Raw genomic sequence first — 23905 nt, 5'->3', positions numbered from 1 at the left:
TGGGTGGAGGACAAGGGGGGGAATGAATAGCGCCCCCTGGTGGGTGGAGGGCAAGGGGAGGAACGAGTAGCGCCCCCTGGTGGAGGGAGGACAAGGGGAGGAGTGAATAGCGCCCCCTAGTGGGTGGAGGTCGCATAGAGCAGTGAGTGGAGCCGTATAGAGGAGTGACTGGCGCCCCCTGGTGGAGGGAGGGTAAGGGGAGGAGACGAGTAGCGCCCCCTGGTGGGTGGAGGCCGCATAGGGGAATGAATAGCGCCCCCTGGTGGGTGGAGGACAAGGGGAGGAGTGAATAGCGCCCCCTGGTGGAGGGAGGACAAGGGGAGGAATGAATAGCGCCCCCTGGTGGGTGGAGGCCGCATAGAGGAATGAATAGCGCCCCCTGGTGGGGGGAGGACAAGGGGGGGAACGAGTAGCGTCCCCTAGTGGGTGGAGGCCGCGGGGAGCAGTGAGTAGCGCCCCCTGGTGGAGGGAGGCCGCATAGAGGAGTGAGTGAAGCCCCCTAATGGATGGAGGCCGCATAGAGGAACGAATAGCGCCCCCTGGTGGACGGAGAACAATGGTAGGAACGAGTAGCGCCCCCTGGTGGAGGGAGGCCGCATAGAGAAGCGAATAGCGCCCCCTGGTGGGTGGAGGCTGCAAGGAGGAACGAGTAGCGCCCCCTGGTGGGTGGAGGCTGCAAGGAGGAACGAGTAGCGCCCCCTGGTGGGTGGAGGCCGCAAAGAGGAGCGAATAGCGCCCCCTGGTGGATGGAGGGCAAGGGGAGGAACGAGTAGCGCCCCCTGGTGGAGGGAGGACATGGGGAGGAATGAATAGCGCCCCCTAGTGCGTGGAGGTCGCATAGAGGAACAAGTAGCGCCCCCTGGTGGTTGGAGGCCGCATAGAGGAGTGAATAGCGCCCCCTGGTGGATGGAGGACAAGGGGGGGAGTGAGTGGCGCCCCCTGGTGGAGGGAGGCCGCATAGAGGAGAGAATAGCGCCCCCTGGTGGATGGAGGACAAGGGGGGAACGAATAGCACCCCCTGGTGGAGGGAGGACAAGGGGAGGAACGAGTAGCGCCCCCTGGTGGGTGGAGGGCAATGGGAGCAGTGAGTGGCGCCCCCTGGTGGAGGGAGGACAAGGGGAGGAACGAGTAGCGCCCCCTAGTGGGTGGAGGCCGCAAAGAGGAGCGAATAGCGCCCCCTGGTGGACGGAGGGCAAGGGGAGCAGTGAGTAGCGCCCCCTGGTGGAGGGAGGACAAGGGGAGGAACGAGTGTGCCCCGGTGGCGCAGTGGTTAAAGACGCCGCCTTGCAACACGCCTTGCAACACTGGGGCCCGGAGTTCGAATCCCCCCTGTGGCGCAAGTGGTAGAAGTGCCGCTCTGCTACACACAGGCTCGAATCCCGGGGGCTGGACTCGATGATCTCTAAGGTCCCTTCCAACCCGCACGAAACTATGAAACTATGAGTAGCGCCCCCTGGTGGGTGGAGGCCGCAAAGAGGAGCGAATAGCGCCCCCTGGTGGAGGGAGGACAAGGGGAGGAATGAATAGCGCCCCCTGGTGGAGGGAGGACAAGGGGAGGAATGAATAGCGCCCCCTAGTGGGTGGAGGTCGCATAGAGGAGAGAATAGCGCCCCCTGGTGGAGGGAGGACAAGGGGGGGAACGAGTAGCGCCCCCTGGTGGGTGGAGGCCGCATACATGAATGAGTAGCGCCCCCTAATGGATGGAGAGCAATGGGAGGAGTGAGTAGCGCCCCCTGGTGGGTGGAGGACAAGGGGGGGGGAACGAAATAGCGCCCCCTGGTGGAGGGAGGCCGAGAGGAGCAGTGAATAGCGCCCCCTGGTGGTTGGAGGCTGCATAGAGAAGCGAATAGCGCCCACTGGTGGACGGAGGGCAAGGGGAGCAGTGAGTAGCGCCCTCTGGTGGAGGGAGGACAAGGGGAGGAACGAATAGCGCCCCCTGGTGCGTGGAGGACAATTGGAGGAATGAATAGCGCCCCCTGGTGGATGGAGGCTGCAAGGAGGAACGAGTAGCGCCCCCTGGTGGGGGGAGGCCGCATAGATGAATGAGTAGCGCCCCCTAATGGATGGAGAGCAATGGGAGCAGTGAGTGGAGCTGCATAGAGGAGTGAGTGGCGCCCCCTGGTGGAGGGAGGCCACGGGGAGGACTGACATGGGGGGGAATGAATGGGAACTAGGGGGGAGAACTGGGAATGGGGGGTGGGCACCACCACTTTATTGCCCCATAGCAGCCCCACATCACCACCCCATAGCGGCCCCACATCTCTGCCCCATAGCAGCCCCACATCTCTGCCCCATAGCGGCCCCACATCCATTCACATTGCAGGCTCCGTGTTCGCCGTCCCCATCTCGACGCCCTGTGGGGAGATGTGTGATGCTGGGAGCAGGTCGGGGTTATGGGGTGGAGCTCCAGGTTATGGGGCAGCCCCTCCCCGCTATGGGGCAGCCCCACAGAGCGCCCCCTACCTGCATTGAGGCACCACGCGTTGTTCTCCTGCACCTCCTGCTGCCTGCAGAGACATGGAGGTACGGGGGTCCTCCAGACCCACAGATCACCCAGCCCCATAGAGCCCATAGACCCCATGGACCCATAGACCCCATGGACCCATAGACCCCATAGACCCCCAGAACCCCCAGCCTCCAGAGACCCTCAGACCCCCCAGCCCCCAGCCCCATAGACCCCACAACCCATAGACCCCACATACTCCAGCCCCATAGACCCCCCAGCCCCATAGAGCCCATGGACCCATAGAGCCCCCAGCCCCATAGAGCCCATGGACCCATAGAGCCCCAGCCCCATAGACCCCACAAACCCCAGCCCCATAGACCTCATAAACCCCCAGACCAATAGACCCCCCAGCTCCATAGACCCCATAAACCCCCAGACCCACATACGCCAGCCCCATAGACTCCAGCCCCATAGACCCCATAAACCCCCCAGCCCCACAGACCCCCCCAGCCCCATAGACCCCACAAACCCCAGCCCCATAGACCCCACAGACCCCCAGACCCACATACTCCAGCCCCATAGACCCCCCAAACCATAGACCCCACAAACCCATAGACCCCACAAACCCATAGACCCCACAAACCCCAGCCCCATAGACCCCATAAACCCCCAGCCCCATAGACCCCCCCAGCCCCATAGTCCCCATAAACCCCCAGACCCATAGACCCCACGAACCCCCAGACCCACACACGCCAGCCCCATAGACTCCAGCCCCATAGACCCCATAAACCCCCCAGCCCCACAGACCCCCCAGCCCCATAGACCCCACAAACCCCAGCCCCATAGACCCCACAGACCCCCAGACCCACATACTCCAGCCCCATAGACCCCCCAAACCATAGACCCCACAAACCCATAGACCCCACAAACCCCAGCCCCATAGACCCCATAAACCCCCCAACCCCATAGACCCCCCCAGCCCCATAGACCCCACAAACCCCAGCCCCATAGACCCCACAGACCCCCAGACCCACATACTCCAGCCCCATAGACCCCCCAAACCATAGACCCCCCAAACCCATAGACCCCACAAACCCCAGCCCCATAGAGCCCATAAACCCCCCAGCCCCATAGACCCCCCCAGCCCCATAGACCCCCCCAGCCCCATAGACCCCAGCCCCCCAACCCTGCAGCCCCCCACCCACCTTTCCACGCCACCACTGCAGCCGCTGTCCCCATCAGGACCCCGATGCTCAGCCCCACAGGGAGCCGCCATTGAGGAGCATGCTGGGTTGTGGGGCTGGGGTTGGGGGTCGCGCTGTGCCCCACTGCTGCCCCACTGAGCCGCCATGATGTGGGGCTGGGGGGCGACGGGGGGGGGTCACAGCTGGAGGCATCAGAGGCTGCGGGAGGGGAGGGGGATGTGGGGCTCAGCACTTATGGGGCGCTTTGGGGTCAGCCCCACACTTTGGGGTCTCAACTCAACCCTTTGGGTCTCAACCCAACTACTTGGGACCCCAGCCCCACACTTTGGGGTCACTTTGGGGTCTGCCCCACACTTTGGGACCCCAGCCCCACACATTAGGATCCCCATCCCCCACTTTAGGACCCCAGCCTCACACTTAGGGGTCACTTTGGGACCCCAGCCCCACATATTGGGACCCCCACCCCCCAATTTGGACCCCAGCCCCACACTTAGGGGTCACTTTAGGACCCCAGCCCCACACATTGGGACCTCAGCCCCACACTTAGGGGTCACTTTGGGACCCCAGCCCCACACATTGGGACCCCAGCCCCACACTTAGGGGTCACTTTGGGACCCCAGCCCCACACATTGGGACCCCAGCCCCACACTTAGGGGTCACTTTGGGACCCCCACATCCCACTTTAGGACCCCAGCCCCACACATTGGGACCCCCACCCCCCACTTTGGACCCCAGCCCCACACTTTGGGGTCACTTTGGGTTCTGTCCCCCACTTTAGGACCCCAGCCCCACACTTAGGGGTCACTTTGGGACCCCAGCCCCACACATTAGGATCCCCATCCCCCACTTTAGGACCCCACACTTTGAGGTCTGACCTCCCCCAGCCCCACACTTTGGGGTCTGACCCCCCCACCCCAGCCCCACACTTTGGGGTCACTTTGGGACCCCAGCCCCACATATTGGACCCCCACCCCCCACTTTGGGACCCCAGCCCCACACTTAGGGGTCACTTTGGGACCCCCACATCCCACTTTAGGACCCCAGCCCCACTTTGGACCCCAGCCCCACACTTAGGGGTCACTTTGGGACCCCAGCCCCACATATTGGGACCCCCACATCCCACTTTGGACCCCAGCCCCACACATTGGGACCCCCACCCCCCACTTTGGACCCCAGCCCCACACTTTGGGGTCACTTTGGGACCCCCACATCCCACTTTGGGACCCCAGCCCCACACTTTGGGGTCACTTTGGGGTCTGCCCCCCAACTCACCGCTGATGCTGACGGTGGCGCTGAGCTCGGATTCCCTCCACGTGTCTCCATCAAGGATCCGGTACCGGCCCCGGTAACAACGTAAAGCAGCAGCGGTTCGATCCAATAGGAACCGAACTTGGTTCTGACCCGGTTCAGCCACGACGCGACCGATCAGTTCCGGGCTCCCGGTTCCGAACAGTTCGAAGGTTCCGCCCCCGTGACGCCGTGGGGAGAAGCAGCGAATCTCAGCCGGGTCCGACACGACGCAAAGTGGGGCCGGCAAAGGGGGGGCGGCTGACAGCGCTGCTATGGGGCGGGGGGTCAGAGGGATGGGGGGATATGGGGGGTCCTATGGGGCTGTGGGACCCATAGATGGGGGGATATGGGCTCCTATGGGACCCATAGATGGGGGGATATGGGGGTTCTATGGGGCTGTGGGACCTATAGATGGGGGGATATGGGCTCCTATGGGACCCATAGATGGGGGATATGGGCTCCTATGGGGCTGTGGGACCTATAGATGTGGGGCTATGGGCTCCTATGGGGCCGTGGGGTTATGGGCTCCTATGGGGCTGTGGGGTTATGGGCTCCTATGGGGCTGTGGGCTCCTATGGGGCTGTGGGACCCATAGCAGTGGGGTTATGGGTTCCTATGGGGCAGTGGGACCCATAGCAGTGGGGCTGTGGGTTCCTATGGGGCTGTGGGGTTGTGGGCTCCTATGGGACTGTGGGACCCATAGCTGGGGGGATATGGGCTCCTATGGGACCCATAGATGGGGGGATATGGGCTCCTATGGGACCCATAGATGGGGGGTTATGGGCTCCTATGGGACCCATAGATGGGGGGTTATGGGCTCCTATGGGGCTGTGGGACCCATAGATGGGGGGATATGGGCTCCTATGGGACCCATAGATGGGGGGTTATGGGGCTCCTATGGGGCTGTGGGGTTATGGGCTCCTATGGGGCTGTGGGACCCATAGCAGGGGGGCTGTGGGCTCCTATGGGGCTGTGGGGTCCTATGGGGCTGTGGGACCCATAGATGGGGGGATATGGGCTCCTATGGGGCTGTGGGGTCCTATGGGGCTGTGGGACCCATAGATGGGGGGATATGGGGGCTCCTATGGGGCTGTGGGACCCATAGATGGGGGGATATGGGCTCCTATGGGACAGTGGGGTCCTATGGGGCTGTGGGACCCATAGATGGGGGGTTATGGGGTCCTATGGGGCTGAGGGACCCATAGATGGGGGGTTATGGGCTCCTATGGGACCCATAGATGGGGGGTTATGGGCTCCTATGGGGCAGTGGGGTCCTATGGGGTAGTGGGACCCATAGATGGGGGTTATGGGCTCCTATGGGACCCATAGATGGGGGGATATGGGCTCCTATGGGGCTGTGGGACCCATAGATGGGGGGATATGGGCTCCTATGGGGCTGTGGGACTCATAGATGGGGGGATATGGGTTCCTATGGGGCTGTGGGACCCATAGCTGGGGGGATATGGGGTCCTATGGGGCTGTGGGGTTATGGGCTCCTATGGGGCTGTGGGACCTATAGCTGGGGGGATATGGGCTCCTATGGGGCTGTGGGGTCCTATGGGCTGTGGGACCTATAGCTGGGGGGATATGGGCTCCTATGGGGCTGTGGGACCCATAGATGGGGGGATATGAGCTCCTATGGGACCCATAGATGGGGGGATATGGGCTCCTATGGGGCTGTGGGACCCATAGATGGGGGATATGGGCTCCTATGGGACCCATAGATGGGGGGTTATGGGCTCCTATGGGGCTGTGGGACCTATAGATGGGGGGATATGGGTTCCCATGGGGCAGTGGGAGCCATAGCTGTGGGGCTGTGGGCTCCTATGGGGCTGTGGGACCCATAGCAGTGGGGATATGGGGTCCTATGGGGCTGTGGGACCCATGGATGGGGGGATATGGGCTCCTATGGGTCTGTGGGACCCATAGCAGTGGGGTTATGGGCTCCTATGGGGCCATGGGACCCATAGATGGGGGGATATGGGCTCCTATGGGGCTGTGGGACCTATAGATGGGGGGATATGGGCTCCTATGGGACCCATAGATGGGGGGATATGGGCTCCTATGGGACCCATAGATGGGGGGATATGGGCTCCTATGGGACCCATAGATGGGGGGATATGGGCTCCTATGAGACCCATAGATGGGGGCATATGGGCTCCTATGGGGCTGTGGGACCCATAGCTGGACGGATATGGGCTCCTATGGGGCTGTGGGACCTATAGCTGGGGGGATATGGGCTCCTATGGGGCTGTGGGACCCATAGCAGTGGGGCTGTGGGTTCCTATGGGGCTGTGGGACCCATAGCTGGGGGGATATGGGCTCCTATGGGACCCATAGATGGGGGGATATGGGCTCCTATGGGTCTGTGGGACCCATAGCAGTGGGGTTATGGGCTCCTATGGGGCCATGGGACCCATAGCTGGGGGGTTATGGGCTCCTATGGGGCAGTGTGCCCCATAGCAGTGGGGCTGTGGTCTCCTATGGGGCAGCTCACACTGACCTGCTGCCATGAGGAGGAGCAGCCGCTGCGCCATCGCTGTCGTGCCCCGCTATGGGGTGAGGTTATGGGGCGGGGATGTGGGGCAGGATGAAGCTCCGGCCCCGATTTCAACACTCAGGAAGGAAATGAGCAGCGTGTGATGACAGCAATGGGAATCAATGGGGCCAAAGACGGCATCAGCTGCCCCACATCTGCCCCATGGGTCCCACATCTGCCCCACAGCCCCCCAAATCTACCCCATAGGATCCACATCTGCCCTACAACCCCTAATTTCTGCCCCACATCTGCCCCATAGACCCCCAAATCTGCCCCATAGGATCCATATCTGCCCCACTGACCCCACTTTTGCCCCACGGCCATTGAAAACTGCCCCACATCTGCCCCACTGCCCCCCAAATCTGCCCCATAACCCCTCATTTCTGCCCTACAACCCCACAACTGCCCCATAGCTCCTCAAATCTGCCCCATAGACCCCCATATCTGCCCCATAGGCCCCATATATACCCCATAGGCCCTAAATCTGCCCCATAGCCCCACATCTGCCCCATAGGCCCCACATCTGCCCCACAGTACTTCATATCTGCCCCACAGCCCCTTATTTCTGCCCCATAGACCCCCAAATCTGCCCCATAGGCCCCATATCTGCCCCATAGGCCCCACATCTGCCCCACAGTACTTCATATCTGCCCCACAGCCCCTTATTTCTGCCCCATAGACCCCCAAATCTGCCCCATAGGCCCCATATCTGCCCCATAGGCCCCACATCTGCCCCATAGGCCCCACATCTGCCCCATAGCCCCACATCTGCCCCATAGGCCCCACATCTGCCCCACAGTACTTCATATCTGCCCCACAGCCCCTTATTTGTGCCCCATAGACCCCCACATCTGCCCCATAGACCCCCGTATCTACCCTATGGGCCCCACATCTGCCCTATAGGCCCTAAATCTGCCCCACAGCGCCTCAAATCTGCCCCACTGACCCCTAAATCTGCCCCATATCTGCCCCACGGGCCCCACATCTGCCCCACAGCCCCTTATTTCTGCCCCATAGGCCCTAAATCTGCCCCATAGGCCCCGTATCTACCCTATGGGCCCCACATCTGCCCTATAGGGCCCACATCTGCCCCATAGACCCCCATATCTGCCCCATAGGCCCCATATCTACCCCATAGGCCCTAAATCTGCCCCACAGCCCCCCAAATCTGCCCCATAGGCCCCACATCTGCCCCACAGTACTTCATATCTGCCCCACGGCCCCTTATTTCTGCCCCATAGCTCCTCAAATCTGCCCCATAGGCCCCATATCTCCCCCATGGGCCCCACATCTGCCCCATAGGCCCTAAATCTGCCCCACAGCGCCTCAAATCTGCCCCACTGACCCCTAAATCTGCCCCATATCTGCCCCACGGGCCCCACATCTGCCCCACTGCCCCTTATTTCTGCCCCACAGCCCCCCATATCTGCCCCATAGGCCCCATATCTACCCTATGGGCCCCACATCTGCCCCATAGACCCCCAAATCTGCCCCATAGGATCCATATCTGCCCCACTGACCCCACTTTTGCCCCACGGCCATTGAAAACTGCCCCACATCTGCCCCACTGCCCCCCAAATCTGCCCCATAACCCCTCATTTCCGCCCTACAACCCCACAACTGCCCCATAGCTCCTCAAATCTGCCCCATAGACCCCCATATCTGCCCCATAGGCCCCATATCTACCCCATAGGCCCTAAATCTGCCCCATAGCCCCACATCTGCCCCATAGCCCCACATCTGCCCCACTGCCCCTTATTTCTGCCCCACAGCCCCCCATATCTGCCCCATAGGCCCCATATCTACCCTATGGGCCCCACATCTGCCCCATAGGCCCCACATAGGCAATGGAGGCACTTCCGGGACATTCTAAAAGCACTTCCGGGGCATTCTAAAAGCACTTCCGGAATATTCCGAAGACACTTCCGGGGTCACCCAAAGAACCTCAATGGCGCTGAGAGCCGCCCCGTGACGTCACACATCCGGGTCTCGGTCGATCCGCTCCGGGTCCCACCGGAAGCGACAGAAAACAGGAAGTCCCGCCCCACTTCCGCCTCCACCGCGGTGCATTGTGGGGCTCCGCGCTCCCATTGGCTACAGGTGCTGTGGAGGGGCGGGAGTGGCGGGCTGGCCTCGACCAATCAGGAGTCAGGACGGCGCGCGCGCTGCCAGGCGGCGACCAATCAGGACGCGGCCGCCTGGATGCGATTGTGGGCGTGGCTTAGTCGTGTGGGCGTGGTCTGAGGTGGCACCTGATTGGATAAGGGGCGAGTGTGGGCGGGGCTAAGGCGGAAAGGGGCGGAGCTTGGGGGGGGCTTGACCCCCATAGGAACCCATAGGGATCCATAGGGAACCATAGGGACCCCCATAGGGACCCATAGGGACCCCCACCCTCCCCATAACCCCCCCTTTAAAGCCCCCAGCCCCATTTCTGGCCTTTTTAACCCCAAAATACCCCCCACAATAAAGAAAAAGGGGAGGGGGGGGGGGGGGGGGGCCACAAAGCACCAATCAGCGCCAGGCAGCCCCCAACCCCACATCACGTGACCACCACACCCCCCACCTTCACTCCCCCGGAATCACGTGACCCCCCAACCTCACATCACATGGACCTCCCCCATATCACGTGACCACCCCCCCCCCCCCCCCCCCCCCCACTCCAACATGGCGGCGACCCCCAAACCTCCCCTATATCACGTGACCGCCCCCCCCAGCCCAACATGGCGGCGACCACCCCCCCCCACCCACGTGCCGTCGTTCATCCGGGTCCTTTTCGTCCCTTTTATTTTTAGTCCATTAATTGGCTGCAGCCCCGGAGGCACTTACAGGGATGGGGGGGGGGGGGGGCAGCGGGTCCGGCTCTGCCCGCAGACCGGGGGGGGGGGGATGGGGATGATGGGGGGGGGGGCAACACAGGGACCCCCCCCCACGACCCCCCCCCCAATAAGGGGAGCTGCCCCCCCCCCCCGTTTGGTTCTATTGGCACTGAATGAAGAAAGGAATATTTACATCCGGCCGGAAGGCACTAAAGGGGGGGGGGGATTAAGGGGGGGGGTGAGGGGGGGGGCACATAAACATGGGACCCCCCCCCACATCATTCAGCCCCATTGAGCCCCATATACACGGGACCCCCCCCCCATATTGAGCCCCATAAGTGGGGTTCCTCCCCCCCCCCCCATAAGCTCGATCCCATTGGGGCCTATGGGGGGGGGGGGGGGGCTCATAAACATGGGACCCCCCCACCATTGAGCCCCATATACATGGGACCCCCCCCCACATTGAGCCCCATAAGTGGGGTTCCTCCCCCCCCCCCATAAGCTCGATCCCATTGGGGCCTATGGGGGGGGGGGGGGGGCCTCATAAACATGGGACCCCCCCCCCCCCACACCATTCAGCCCCATTGAGACCCATATACATGGGACCCCCCCCCACATTGAGCCCCATAAGTGGGGTTCCTCCCCCCCCCCCATAAGCTCGATCCCACTGGGGCCTATGGGGTGGGGGGGGGGGGGCTCATAAACATGGGACCCCCCCACCATTGAGCCCCATATACACGGGACCCCCCCCTTCAACCCCATTGAGCCCCATAAGTAGGGTTCCTCCCCCCCTCCCCATAAGCTCGATCCCATTGGAGCCTATGGGGGGGGGGGTGGGGGGGCTCATAAACATGGGACCCCCCCACCATTGAGCCCCATATACACGGGACCCCCCCCCACATTGAGCCCCATAAGTGGGGTTCCTCCCCCCCCCCATAAGCTCGATCCCATTGGGGCCTATGGGGTGGGGGGGGGGGCTCATAAACATGGGACCCCCCCCCACATCATTCAGCCCCATTGAGCCCCATATACACGGGACCCCCCCCCACATTGAGCCCCATAAGTGGGGTTCCTCCCCCCCCCCCATAAGCTCGATCCCATTGGGGCCTATAAGGGGGGGGGGGGGGCTCATAAACATGGGACCCCCCCCCCACACACACCATTCAGCCCCATTGAGACCCATAAACACGGGACCCCCTTCAACCCCATTGAGCCCCATAAGTGGGGTTTCTCCCCCCCCCCCATAGTGCTGTGGGGTGAGGTCTATGTGCCCCCCCCCCCCCATAAAGCTTGATCCCATTGGGGCCTATGGGGGTGGAGGGGGGGGGGGGGCACAGAGCCCCATAGACACAGCCCCCCCAACCACCCCAGCCCCATTGAGCCCCATTAGTGGGGTTTCTTTATGGGGTTGGGGGGGGTCTGGGTTGAGCTGGGTGCCCCCCCCCCTATAAACTGACCCCATAGAGATCAGATGGGGGGGGGGGATAAGCACAGCCCCCTTCTCAGCACCCCATAAGTTGGGGGGGGGGCACCATACTGAGCCCTGTGTGCCCCCCCCCTGCCCAGTCTATTGGGGTCAGGGGGGGCACAGAGCCCCATTGTGCCCTATAGGCATAGAGGCCCCCCCCCAAGTCTATTGGGGTTGGGGGGGGGCACAGAGCCCCACTGTGCCCTATAGGCATAGAGGCCCCCCCCCCAAGTCTATTGGGGTCAGGGGGGGGCACAGAGTCCCATTGCATCCCATAGCACAGAGGACCCCCCCCCCAGTCTACTTTGGGGGGGGGGCACAGAGCCCCATTGCGCCCCATAGGTTCAAAGGACCCCCCCAACTCAGCCCCATAAGTAAAGAGACCCCCCCCCACAGCACAATGGGGTCAGAGTGAGCCCCCCCCCCCCATACACACACATATAAAGGGCCCCAATGGAGCTGGGGGGGGGGGGGGGGGGTTGTGGGGTCAGATTAGAGCAATTAGCAGCCGGTAATTAATGCAATTAATGCAGAGCCCCCAGTGCTGGAACTGCACAATTAAATGGGGGGGGGGGGGGAGGAAAATAAGGGGGGGGGGCAAAAATCAGCCATTGAATTTTGGGTTGAAATCGGGTGGAAAAAGGGCAAAAGGCAGAAGTGGATATAGAATATATTAATACAAAAATTCTGAGGGGGGGGGGGGGGGGGGGGGGGGCGGTTCGGACCCCAAAGTGCAACGATCGGCCCCAAAAAGCCCCACAGCCTCATATATGGGGGGGGGGGGGGCACAGGAGGGGAAGCAGAGCCCTTATGGGGGGGGGGGCTGCAGTGAGACCCCCCCCCCCTTTTAACCCCCTCTTCACCCCCCCCCCCCATTGCCCATTCACCCCCCCCCCCAACCTGCCCCCCAAGTTGGGGGTCGCGGCTCCATCAGTCGAGCAGGGACGGCTCCGCGGGGCGGATGATGGTGGGGCGGGAGGGGGCTGCTGGGGGCCGCCTGCTGGGGGGAGAGGGGGGGTCAGTGTGGGGGGGGGGCAACAGACATAAGGGGGGGGGGGGTATAGGGCTATGGGGCAGGGAAGCCCCCCAATGGGAAGGTAATAAGGGGGGGCAGCCCCATGGGGGGGGAGCTGGCCCTTTTATAATGGGGGGGGGGCAAAGCCCCACTGATGTGGGGTGGAAGAGCCCATAGGGAGGGTTCAGTCACCTCCATGGGGGGCAGACCCACATATATGGGGGTCCATTCCCCCCTATGGGCTGTAGCCCCCAACTATGGGGTTCAATATCCCCCCCTTCATATATGGGGCTTCAATCCCCTCTGTAAGGCTGACCCCCCCTCTATATGGGGGTCCATACCCCCCCCATGGGCTGCAGCCCCCCTATATGGGGGTCCAACCCCCTCTATAAGGCACAGCCCACCCCTATATGGGGTTCAAACCCCCCCATGGGCTGCAGTCCCCCCTATATGGGGATCCAACCCCCTCTATAAGGCACAGCCCCCCACTATATGGGGGTCCATACCCCCCCATGGGCTGCAGCCCCCCTATATGGGGGTCCAACCCCCACTATAAGGCACAGCTCCCCCTATATGGGGTCCATACCCCATCATGGGCTGTAGCCCCCCTATATGGGGGTCCAACCCCTCTATAAGGGACAGCCCCCCCCTATATGGGGCTTCAAACCCCCCCATGGGCTGCAGCCCCCCCTATATGGGGGTCCAACCCCCTCTATAAGGCCCTCCCCCATATGGGGGTCCATTTCGTCCCTATGGGCCGCAGCCCCCCAAATTTGGGGTCTAACCCCCTCTATAAGGGACAGCACCCCCTATATAGGGGTTCAAACCCCCCCATGGGCTGCAGCCCCCCCTATATGGGGTCCATACCCCCCCATGGGCTGTAGCCCCCTATATGGGGGTCCAACCCCCCCCTATAAGCCCCCCCCCCCCATAGCCCCCCTATAAGTCCTTACCTGGGCACGCCGGGTGGGATGCCGGGGGGGACGCGTGCCGGCCGCGATGGGATTTGGGGGGGGGCCTGGAAGGGGTCGTTGTTTGCAGCGAAGACGTTGTGGGGTCCGGGCCTGAGGGGGATGGGGGGGGCTGCGAAGGATGGAGGCCCCCCCGCGGGGATGGGCAGCAGGGGGGGGCCGGGGGTCGGACCACGGACGGCTGGAGGGCGACCGGGGGGGACAACGGCTGAGGTGGACGGCGCTGCAGGGGGGGGCTGTGGGGAGAGGGGGGCAGAACAGCGTCAATATACACGTATGGGGGTGGGGGGGCAGAATAGAGTCAATATACACATATGGGGGGGGGGCAGAATAGAGTCAATATACACATATGGGGGGGGGGCAGAATAGAGTCAATATACACATATGGGGGGGGGCAGAATTGCATGAATACACAGCAACCCCCTGATATAACCCCATATAACCCCATTATAACCCCATATAACCCCATATAACCCCATATAACGCCATTATAACCCCATATAACCCCATATAACCCCATTATAACCCCACAGGAACCCCATATCCCCCCTATATCCCATTATACCCCATATACCCCATATCCCCCATATAAACCCCATATAACCCCATATAACCCCATATCCCCCCATATAACCCCATATCCCCCCATATAACCCCATTATAACCCCATTATAACCCCATATCCCCACATATCCCCCCATATAACACCATATACCCCATACACCCCATATACCTGTGTGTCTGCAGCCACGTATCATCCACAGGCGGTGGTACGGGGGTGCTGACGGTGCTACCCCCCATATAACCCCATATAACCCCATATAACCCCATATCCCCCCATCTAACCCCATATCCCCCCCATATAACCCCATATCCCCCCATATAACCCCATATAACCCCATATCCCCCCATATAACCCCATATAACCCCATATCCCCCCATATACCCCCATATACCCCCATATACCCCCATATACCCCATACCCCCATATACCTGTGTTGCTGCAGCCATGTATCATCCACGGGCGGTGGTACTGGGGTGCTGACGGTGCTACCCCCCATATAACCCCATATAACCCCATAACCCCATATACCTGTGTGTCTGCAGCCAGGTATCATCCACAGGCGGTGGTACGGGGGTGCTGACGGTGCTACCCCCCATGTAACCCCATATAACCCCATATAACCCCATATACCCCCATATAACCCCATATAACCCCATATAACCTATATAACCTGTGTTGCTGCAGCCATGTATCATCCACAGGCGGTGGTACAGGGGTGCTGACGGTGCTACCCCCCATATAACCCCATATAACCCCATATATCCCATATATAACCCCATATACCTGTGTGTCTGCAGCCACGTATCATCCACAGGCGGTGGTACGGGGGTGCTGACGGTGCTACCCCCCATATAACCCCATATAACCCCATATAACCCCATATCCCCCCATATAACCCCATATAACCCCATATCCCCCCCTATAACCCCATATACCCCATATACCTGTGTTGCTGCAGCCATGTATCATCCACGGGCGGTGGTACGGGGTGCTGACGGTGCTACCCCCCATATAACCCCATATATCCCATATATCCCATATAACCCCCATTACCTGTGTGTCTGCAGCCAGGTATCATCCACAGGCGGTGGTACGGGGGTGCTGACGGTGCTACCCCCCATATAACCCCATATAACCCCATATATCCCATATACCTGTGTGTCTGCAGCCATGTATCATCCACAGGCGGTGGTACCGGGGTGCTGACGGTGCTACCCCCCATATAACCCCATATAACCCCATATAACCTATATAACCCCAATATACCTGTGTGCTGCAGCCAGGTATCATCCACAGGCGGTGGTACGGGGGTGCTGACAGTGCTACCCCCATATCCCCCCATATAACCCCATATCCCCCCATATAACCCCATATACCCCCATATAACCCCATATACCTGTGTGTCTGCAGCCAGGTATCATCCACAGGCGGTGGTACGGGGGTGCTGACGGTGCTACCCCCCATATAACCCCATATCCCCCCATATAACCCCATATAACCCCATATAACCCCATATAACCCCATATCCCCCCATATAACCCCATATACCCCCATATAACCCCATACCCCCCATATACCTGTGTGTCTGCAGCCAGGTATCATCCACGGGCGGTGGTAACGGGGGTGCTGACGGTGCTACCCCCCATATCCCCCCATATAACCCCATATAACCTATATAACCCCCATTACCTGTGTGTCTGCAGCCAGGTATCATCCACGGGCGGTGGTACGGGGGTGCTGACGGTGCTCCCCCCATATCCCCCCATATAACCCCATATAACCCCATATAACCCCATATAACCCCATATAACCCCATTACCTGTGTGTCTGCAGCCAGGTATCCATCCACAGGCGGTGGTACGGGGGTGCTGACGGTGCTACCCCCCATATAACCCCATATCCCCCCATATAACCCCATATAACCCCATATAACCCCATATAACCCCATATACCTGTGTGTCTGCAGCCAGGTATCATCCACGGGCGGTGGTACCGGGGTGCTGACGGTGCTACCCCCCATATAACCCCATATCCCCCCACATAACCCCATATAACCCCATATACCCCCATATAACCCCATATCCCCCCATATAAGCCCACATAACGCCATATAACCCCATATAACCCACATAACCCCATATAACCCCATATATCCCATATAACCCCATATAACCCCATATAACCCCATATACCCCATATACCTGTGTTTGCTGCAGCCATGTATCATCCACGGGCGGTGGTACCGGGGTGCTGACGGTGCTACCCCCCATATCCCCCCATATAACCCCATATCCCCCCATATATCCCATATACCCCCATATAACCCCATTTATCCCATATAACCCCATATAACCCCATATAACCCCATATCCCCCCATATAACCCCATATCCCCCCATATCCCCCCATATCCCCCCATATAACCCCATATAACCCCATATCCCCCCATATAACCCCATATAACCCCATATACCCCCCATTCCCCCCATATAACCTATATAACCTGTGTGTCTGCAGCCATGTATCATCCACAGGCGGTGGTACGGGGGTGCTGACGGTGCTGGTGCTGATGTCCCCGATGATGCTCAGCGCTTCCCGCAGCGCCTGGTACATTCGCAGCACGTCGTCCCTGCGCTGGGCCTGCTCCGCTGACTCCTCCATCAGGCTGCTCCTGGTCCGACGACGAGTAAAGGAAGGCCGCAGCTCCGAGTGGATGAACTCCTTGGTCTATGGGGGGCAATGGGGGCAATAATAAGGGGGGGTCTATAGGAGAGGGGGGTAATAGAGGAAGGCCAGCAGCTCCGAGTGGATGAACTCCTTGGTCTGATATGGGGGGGAATAAGGGGGGTTAATAAGGGGGGGTAATAGAGGAACACCAGCAGCTCCGAGTGGATGAACTCCTTGGTCTGATATAGAGGGGGGGTCAATAAGGGGGGGGGTTAATAAGGGGGTCATAGTACAGGAAGGCCAGCAGCTCCGAGTGGATGAACTCCTTGGTCTATAGGGGGCAATGGGGGGCAATAATAAGGGAGGGTTAATAAGGGGGGGGTCGATAAGGGGAGGGGGTCAAGTACAGGAACCCAGCAGCTCCGAGTGGATGAACTCCTTGGTCTATGGGGAGGGGGAGATCAATAATAAGGGGGGGCAATAATAAGGGGGGGTAATAGAGGAACACCAGCAGCTCCGAGTGGATGAACTCCTTGGTCTGATATGGGGGGGAATAAGGGGGTTAATAAGGGGGGGGTCTATAGGGGAGGGGGGGTAATAGAGGAAGGCCAGCCAGCTCCGAGGTGGATGAACTCCTTGGTCTGATATGGATATAGGGGGGCAATAATAGGGGGGGTTAATAAGGGAGGAGCCAGCAGCTCCAAGTGGATGAACTCCTTGGTCTATGGGGGGAAATGGGGGGCAATAATAAGGGGGGGGGTCATAGTACAGGACCCAGCAGCTCCGAGTGGATGAACTCCTTGGTCTATAGGGGGAAATAAGGGGGGTTAATAAGGGGGGGTAATAGAGGAAGGCCAGCAGCTCCGAGTGGATGAACTCCTTGGTCTATGGGGGGCAATGGGGGGGTCAGTGGGGGTCTATAGGGGACGGGGAGTAATAGAGGAACCCAGCAGCTCTGAGTGGATGAACTCCTTGGTCTATAGGGGGCAATGGGGGGCAATAATAAGGGGGGGGTTAATAAGGGGGGGGTTAATAAGGGGGAGGGGTCAATAAGGGGGTCATAGTACAGGAAGGCCAGCAGCTCCAAGTGGATGAACTCCTTGGTCTATGGGGGGCAATGGGGGGGGTCAATGGGGGTCTATAGGGGAGGGGGTAATAGAGGAACAACAGCAGCTCCGAGTGGATGAACTCCTTGGTCTGATATTGATATACAAGGGGGGGTCAATTAGGGGGGGGTTAATAAGGGGGGGTATTACAGGAAGGCCAGCAGCTCCGAGTGGATGAACTCCTTGGTCTATAGGGGGCAATGGGGGACAATAATAAGGGGGGGGGGTCATAGTAAAGGAAGGCCAGCAGCCCCGAGTGGATGAACTCCTTGGTCTGATATGGGGGGGAATAAGGGGGGTTAATAAGGGGGGGGGTCTATAGGGGAGGGGGGGTAATAGAGGGAAGGCCAGCAGCTCTGAGTGGATGAACTCCTTGGTCTATGGGGGGCAATGGGGGGCAATAATAAGGGGGTCATAGTACAGGAAGGCCAGCAGCTCCGAGTGGATGAACTCCTTTGTCTATGGGGGGGCAATGGGGGGCAATAATAAGGGGAGGGTTAATAAGGGGGGTGTTAATAAGGGGGGGTAATAGAGGAACACCAGCAGCTCCGAGTGGATGAACTCCTTGGTCTATGGGGGGGGGAGATCAATAATAAGGGGGGGCAATAATAAGGGGGGGTTAATAAGGGGGTCATAGTACAGGAACCCAGCAGCTCCGAGTGGATGAACTCCTTGGTCTGATAGATATAGGGATCCATATCCCATCCCCCCTGTATGCTATGGGGGGGACTGAAGCCCCATATAGGGGGGCTGTATGTTATGCCCCCCCCCCCCCGACTCACGTTGTTGATCATGAGGTGCATGATGGTCTTTGGCATGAGGTCGCGGATGGATTTGTTGATGATGGCCACGTACGAGTCCACCAGGTTGCGGATGGTTTCCACCTGACGCTCCAGCTGAGGGTCCATGGAGAACGTGTTCTCCTGGGCACCGTCCTCACTCTCTGTCTGGGGGGGGGAAGAAATGGGGGTTAAAAGGGGGGGTCGGAATGGGGGGGGGGTCAGAAAGGGGGGTCAGAATGGGGGGGGCAGGGGGAGGCACAAATGGGGGTTAAAAGGGGGGGTCGGAATGGGGGGGGGGGGGTCAGAAAGGGGGGATCAGAAGTGGAGGGGTCAGGGGGGGTGAGAGAAGGGGGGGGTCAGAGGGGGGGGGTCAGAAAGGGGGGGGGGTCAGAGGGGGGGAGTCAGAGATGAGGGTCAGAATGGGGGGGTCAGAGGGGGGGGGTCAAGGTTGGGGGGTGGGGGGGGTCAGAAATGGGGGGGGGGTTAGAAAGGGGGGGTCAGAGAGTGGGGGTCAGAAAGGGGGGGTCAGAAAGGGGGGGTCAGAGAGGGGTGTCAGAGGGGGGGTCAGAGGGGGGATCAGAATGGGGGGGGTCAGAAACGGGGGGTCAGAAATGAGGGTCAGAATGGGGGGGGGGTCAGAAATGAGGGGTCAGAAAGGGGGGGTCAGAATAAAGGGGGTCAGAATAGGGGGGGGTCAGAAATGAGGGTCAGAAGTGGGGGGGTCGGGGGGGGTGAGAGAAGGGGGGGGTCAGAAAGGGGGGGTCAGAAAGGGGGGGTCAGAAATGAGGGTCAGAGGGGGGGAGTCAGGGCTGGGGGGTCAGAGAAGGGGAGGGTCAGAAAGGGGGGGGTTGGGGGGGGGTCAGAGAGTGGGGATCAGAGGGGGAATCAGAATGGGGGGGGTCAGAAAGGGGGGGTCAGAAATGAGGGTCAGAAGTGGGGAGTCAGGGCTGGGGTGGCAGAGAAGGGGGGGGTCAGAAATGGGGGGTCAGAAAGGGGGGAGTCAAGGCTGGGGGGGCAGGGGGGGTCAGAAGGGGGTGTCAGAAGGGGGGGGCAGAGGGGGAGGGTAGAATGGGGGGGTCAGAATGGGGGTCAAAAAGGGGGGGTGAGAGGGGGGGATCAGAGGGGGGGGATCAGAGGGGGGTTCAGGGCTGGGGCGGTTGGGGGGGTCAGAAATGGGGGGGTCAGAAATGAGGGTCAGAAGGGGGGGGGTCAGAATGGGGGGTGAGGGGTCAGAAAGTGGGGGGCAGAAAGAGGGGGTTAGAATGGGGGGGTCAGGGCTGGGGGGGTCAGAGATGGGGGGGGTCAGAGATGGGGTGGGGACAGAGCTGGGGGGGATTGGAGATGGGGGGGGTCAGAGCTTGGGGGGGGGGTCAGAGATGGGGGGGGTCGGAAATGGGGGGGGTCAGAAATGGGGAGGGGTTGAAGCTGGGGGGCTTGGAGATGGGGGGGGGGATTGGAAATGGGGGGGGTTCAGAGCTGGGGGGGGTCGGATATGGGGGGGGGTCAGAGCTGGGGAGGTCAGAAATGGGGAGTTTGGTGCTGGGGGGGGTTGGAAATGGGTGGGGGTCACAGTGGGGGCTGACCTGGTCCTTCTCGGGGTAGACCCCCGCCCGCAGGAAGGACGCCTTCCAGCTGTCCACGTCCTCCTGAGAGTCACACGCCAGCTCGATCTGACGGAGATCCTTGTACACGTTCCTGGGGGGGGGGAAAGGGGGCAGGGGACCCCACAATGGGGCAGGGGACCCCATAGAGGGCAATGGGACCCCATAGAGGGCAAGGGGACCCCATAGAAGGCAAGGGAACCCCATAGAGGGCGAGGGGACCCCACAATGGGGCAGGGGACCCCATAGAGGGCAATGGGACCCCATAGAGGGCAAGGGGACCCCATCGAGGGCAATGGGACCCCATAGAGGGCAAGGGGACCCCACAATGGGGCAGGGGACCCCATAGAGGGCAAGGGGACCCCATAGAGGGCAATGGGACCCCACAATGGGGGAGGGGGCCCCATAAAGGGCAATGGGACCCCATAGAGGGCAATGGGACCCCACAATGGGGGAGGGGACCCCATAGAGGGCAAGGGGACCCCATGGAGGGGGAGGGACCCCACAATGGGGGAGGGGACCCCATAGAGGGCAATGGGACCCCATGGAGGGCAAGGGGACCCCACAATGAGGGAGGGAGGAAGGCCTGGTTTGGGATGGGGGATCCCTTGGGATGGGGGGTCCCAATGGATGGAGGAACCCATAGGATGGGGGATCTCATGGGATGGGGGGTCCTATGGGATGGGGGAACTCATGGGATGGGGGATCTTTGGGATGGGGGAACCTTTGGGGTGGGGGGACCTATGGGATAGGGCATCTCATGGGATGGGGGGTCCCATGGGATGGGGATCTCATGGGATGGGGGATCCTTGGGATGGGGGATCCAATGGGATGGGGGATCTCATGGGATGGGGGGTCCTATGGGATGGGGGAACCTTTGGGGTGGGGGATCTCATGGGATGGGGGGTCCCATGGGATGGGGGAACCTTTGAGGTGGGGGATCTCATGGGATGGGGGGGTCCCATGGGATGGGGGATCTTTGAGATGGGGGAACCCTTGGGATGGGGGATCTCATGGGATGGGGGGTCCTATGGGATGGGGGATCTCATGGGATGGGGGGTCCTATGGGATGGGGGATCTCATGGGATGGGGGGTCCTATGGGATGGGGGAACCTTTGGGGTGTGGGTCCCATGGGATGGGGGTATCTCATGGGATGGGGGATCTCATGGGATGGGGGGTCCTATGGGATGGAGGAACCTTTGGGGTGGGGGTCCCATGGGATGGGGGTATCTCATGGGATGGGGGATCTCATGGGATGGGGGGTCCTATGGGATGGAGGAACCTTTGGGGTGGGGGTCCCATGGGATGGGGGTATCTCATGGGATGGGGTATCTGATGGGATGGGGGTCCCATGGGATGGGGGGGTCCCATGGGATGGGGGGTCTCTTGGGATGGGGGGTCCTATGGGATGGGGGATCCTTTGGGGTGGGGGAACCCATGGGATGGGAGGTCCTATGGGATGGGGGATCCCATAGGACAGAGCAGGGCCCCCACTGACCGCTGCTCCGTGTTGAAGATGGCGAAGACGTGTTTGTTGGACATGAAGCCCTTCTCCACGTCCCGGATCTTCAGGTTGTCCAGAGGCAACATGTATTTCTTCTCCTTCTCCTGGGGGGGGGGGGAACTTCGTTAGCGCTAATGAGGGGCGCCCCATGGACCCCAAAGGGGGACCCAAAGGATCCCAATGGGGTCCCAAAGGGTTTAATAGGGAACCCCCCCAATAATGGGTTCCAAATGGAGTCCTGAGAGATCCCAAGGGGTTTAATAGGGATAAAATGGAAGTTAATAAAGGGATGTCCCAAAGGGGGACCCAAAGGACCCTTCCCAAAGGGGAAGGGGGGTCCAAAGGGGAGGAGGGGTCCAAAGTGAGGAGGGGGGGGGTCCCATAGGGGAGGGGGGGGGGTCCCAAAGGGGAAGAGAGGGTCCAAAGGGGAGGGGGGGGGGTCCCAAAGGGGAAGGGGGTTTCAAAGGGGAGGGGCAATCCCAAAGAGGGGAGGGTCCCAAAGGGGAAGGGGGGGTCCAAAGGGGAGGGTCCCAAAATGAAGGAGGGGTCCAAAGTGGGGAGGGGGGGGGGTCCATAAGGGGAGGAGGGTCCCAAAGGGGAGGGAGGGAGGGTCCCAAAGGGGAAGGGGGGGGGTCCAAAGGGGAAGGGGGGGTCCAAAGTGGGGAGGGGGGGTCCCAAAGGGGAGGGTCCCAAAGGGAAGGAGGGGTCCAAAGTGGGGAGGGGGGGGTCCATAAGGGGAGGAGGGTCCCAAAGGGGAGGGAGGGAGGGTCCCAAAGGGGAAGGGGGGGGGTCCAAAGGGGAAGGGGGGGTCCAAAGGGGAAAGGGGGGTCAATAAGGGGAGGAGGGGGGTCCCAGAGGGGAAGGGGGAGGGGGTCCCAAAGGGGAAAGGGGTCCAAAGTGGGGAGGGGGGATCCCAAAGGGGGGAGGGTCCCAAAGGGGAGGGGGGGGTCCAAAGTGGGGAGGGGGGATCCCAAAGGGGAAGGGGGGTCAATAAGGTGAGGGGGGGTCCAAAGGGGGGAGGGTCCCAAAGGGGAGAGGGGGGGTCCCAAAGGGGAAAGGGGTCCAATGGGGAAGGGGGGGGGTCCAAAGGAGAGGAGGGGTCCCAAAGGGGAGGGGGATCCAAAGGGGAAGGGGGGTCCCAAAGGGGAAAGGGGTCCAAAGGGGAAGGGGGGGGGTCCAAAGGGGAAGGGGGGGGTCCAAAGTGGGGAGGGGGGGGGTCCCAAAGGGGAGGGGGGGTCCCAAAGGGGAAGGGGGTCCCAAAGGGGAAGGGGGGTCAATAAGGTGAGGGGGGGGTCCCAAAGGGGAGGAGGGGGCCCCAAAGGGGGTGGGGGGTCCTAAGGGGGTATTTGGGGCTGGGGGCTTGGTGTCACCTCCTCATCCTTGTACCAGGAGAGCGACTCAGCCGTCAGCACGAACCAATACTCCTTGGAGCCGCCCTTCATGATGCTGATGTTGTTGATGGTCAACCAGCCCCTGCGGATCACCTGCGCCATATGGGGCCCATGGGGTGGTTATGGGGCAGCCTCGACCCCAACCCCACCCCACAACCACCCCACACCAACACCAAGACCACCAGCACCCACCAACACCCACCAACACAGCCAGCATAAGCTCATGGACCCCAGACCCTATGGGAGGTATTGGGGGACCCCAGACCCTATGGGAGGTACTGGGGGACCCCAAACCCTATGGGAGGTATTGGGGGACCCCAAACCCTATGGGAGGTATTGGGGGACCCCAAACCCTATGGGAGGTATTGGGGGACCCCAAAACCTTTAGGAGAAGCTGGGGGACCCCAAAACCTTTAGGTAGAGTTGGGGGATCCCAATCCCTTTAGGAGGTAATGGAGGACCCCAATAATCCCTTTGGGAAGTATTGGGGGACCCCAATCCTTTTAGGAAGTATTGGGGGACCCCAATAATCCCTTTAG

The 23905-nt window shown here is 60.9% G+C and overlaps 2 protein-coding genes across 15 annotated transcripts in view; both read right to left on the bottom strand.

The window, feature by feature from the left end:
• Nucleotides 1-9: 9 nt before the first annotated feature.
• FAM47C (family with sequence similarity 47 member C) lies at nucleotides 10-9849 on the bottom strand. 14 transcript variants are annotated; one of them, XM_085535338.1, is made up of 6 exons: nucleotides 9287-9849; nucleotides 7445-7557; nucleotides 4924-5211; nucleotides 3652-3849; nucleotides 2464-2507; nucleotides 10-2354 (listed from the first exon to the last, which is right to left on the bottom strand). In XM_085535338.1, the coding sequence occupies exon 6, from the start codon at nucleotides 2310-2312 to the stop codon at nucleotides 420-422; it is 1893 nt and encodes a 630-aa protein (XP_085391464.1). In that variant the 5' UTR covers nucleotides 2313-2354; nucleotides 2464-2507; nucleotides 3652-3849; nucleotides 4924-5211; nucleotides 7445-7557; nucleotides 9287-9849; the 3' UTR covers nucleotides 10-419. The 14 variants fall into 14 exon arrangements, with proteins under 14 accessions (XP_085391464.1, XP_085391461.1, XP_085391467.1 ...); XM_085535335.1 differs by having other exon boundaries at nucleotides 4924-5208; nucleotides 9287-9848; XM_085535341.1 differs by lacking the exon at nucleotides 9287-9849 and adding an exon at nucleotides 8931-9263.
• Nucleotides 9850-12613: 2764 nt separating this feature from the next.
• Nucleotides 12614-23905, bottom strand: part of LOC107307556 (dynamin-2-like) — a 52169-nt gene continuing 40877 nt past the window's right edge. The window contains 8 exon segments of the mRNA XM_085535350.1: nucleotides 12614-12764; nucleotides 13733-13964; nucleotides 13967-13986; nucleotides 16818-17041; nucleotides 18870-19034; nucleotides 20453-20564; nucleotides 21970-22079; nucleotides 23346-23459. Of these exon segments, the coding sequence (XP_085391476.1) occupies nucleotides 12695-12764; nucleotides 13733-13964; nucleotides 13967-13986; nucleotides 16818-17041; nucleotides 18870-19034; nucleotides 20453-20564; nucleotides 21970-22079; nucleotides 23346-23459 (1047 nt within the window). The 3' untranslated portion in view covers nucleotides 12614-12694.

This window comes from Coturnix japonica, unplaced genomic scaffold (assembly GCF_054131305.1).
Source record: "Coturnix japonica strain WE unplaced genomic scaffold, WE-NBRP24 Scf119, whole genome shotgun sequence".
In the NCBI taxonomy this organism is placed as follows: Eukaryota; Metazoa; Chordata; class Aves; order Galliformes; family Phasianidae; genus Coturnix; species Coturnix japonica.
The sequence above is the reverse complement of the archived record's forward strand: the minus strand, read 5'-3'. Positions and strand labels throughout refer to the sequence as shown.

Excerpts from the sequence above, each read along its gene's own strand:
- FAM47C (XM_085535338.1), bottom strand. The coding sequence starts at position 2,312 with ATGGATGTGGGGCCGCTATGGGGCAGAGATGTGGGGCTGCTATGGGGC.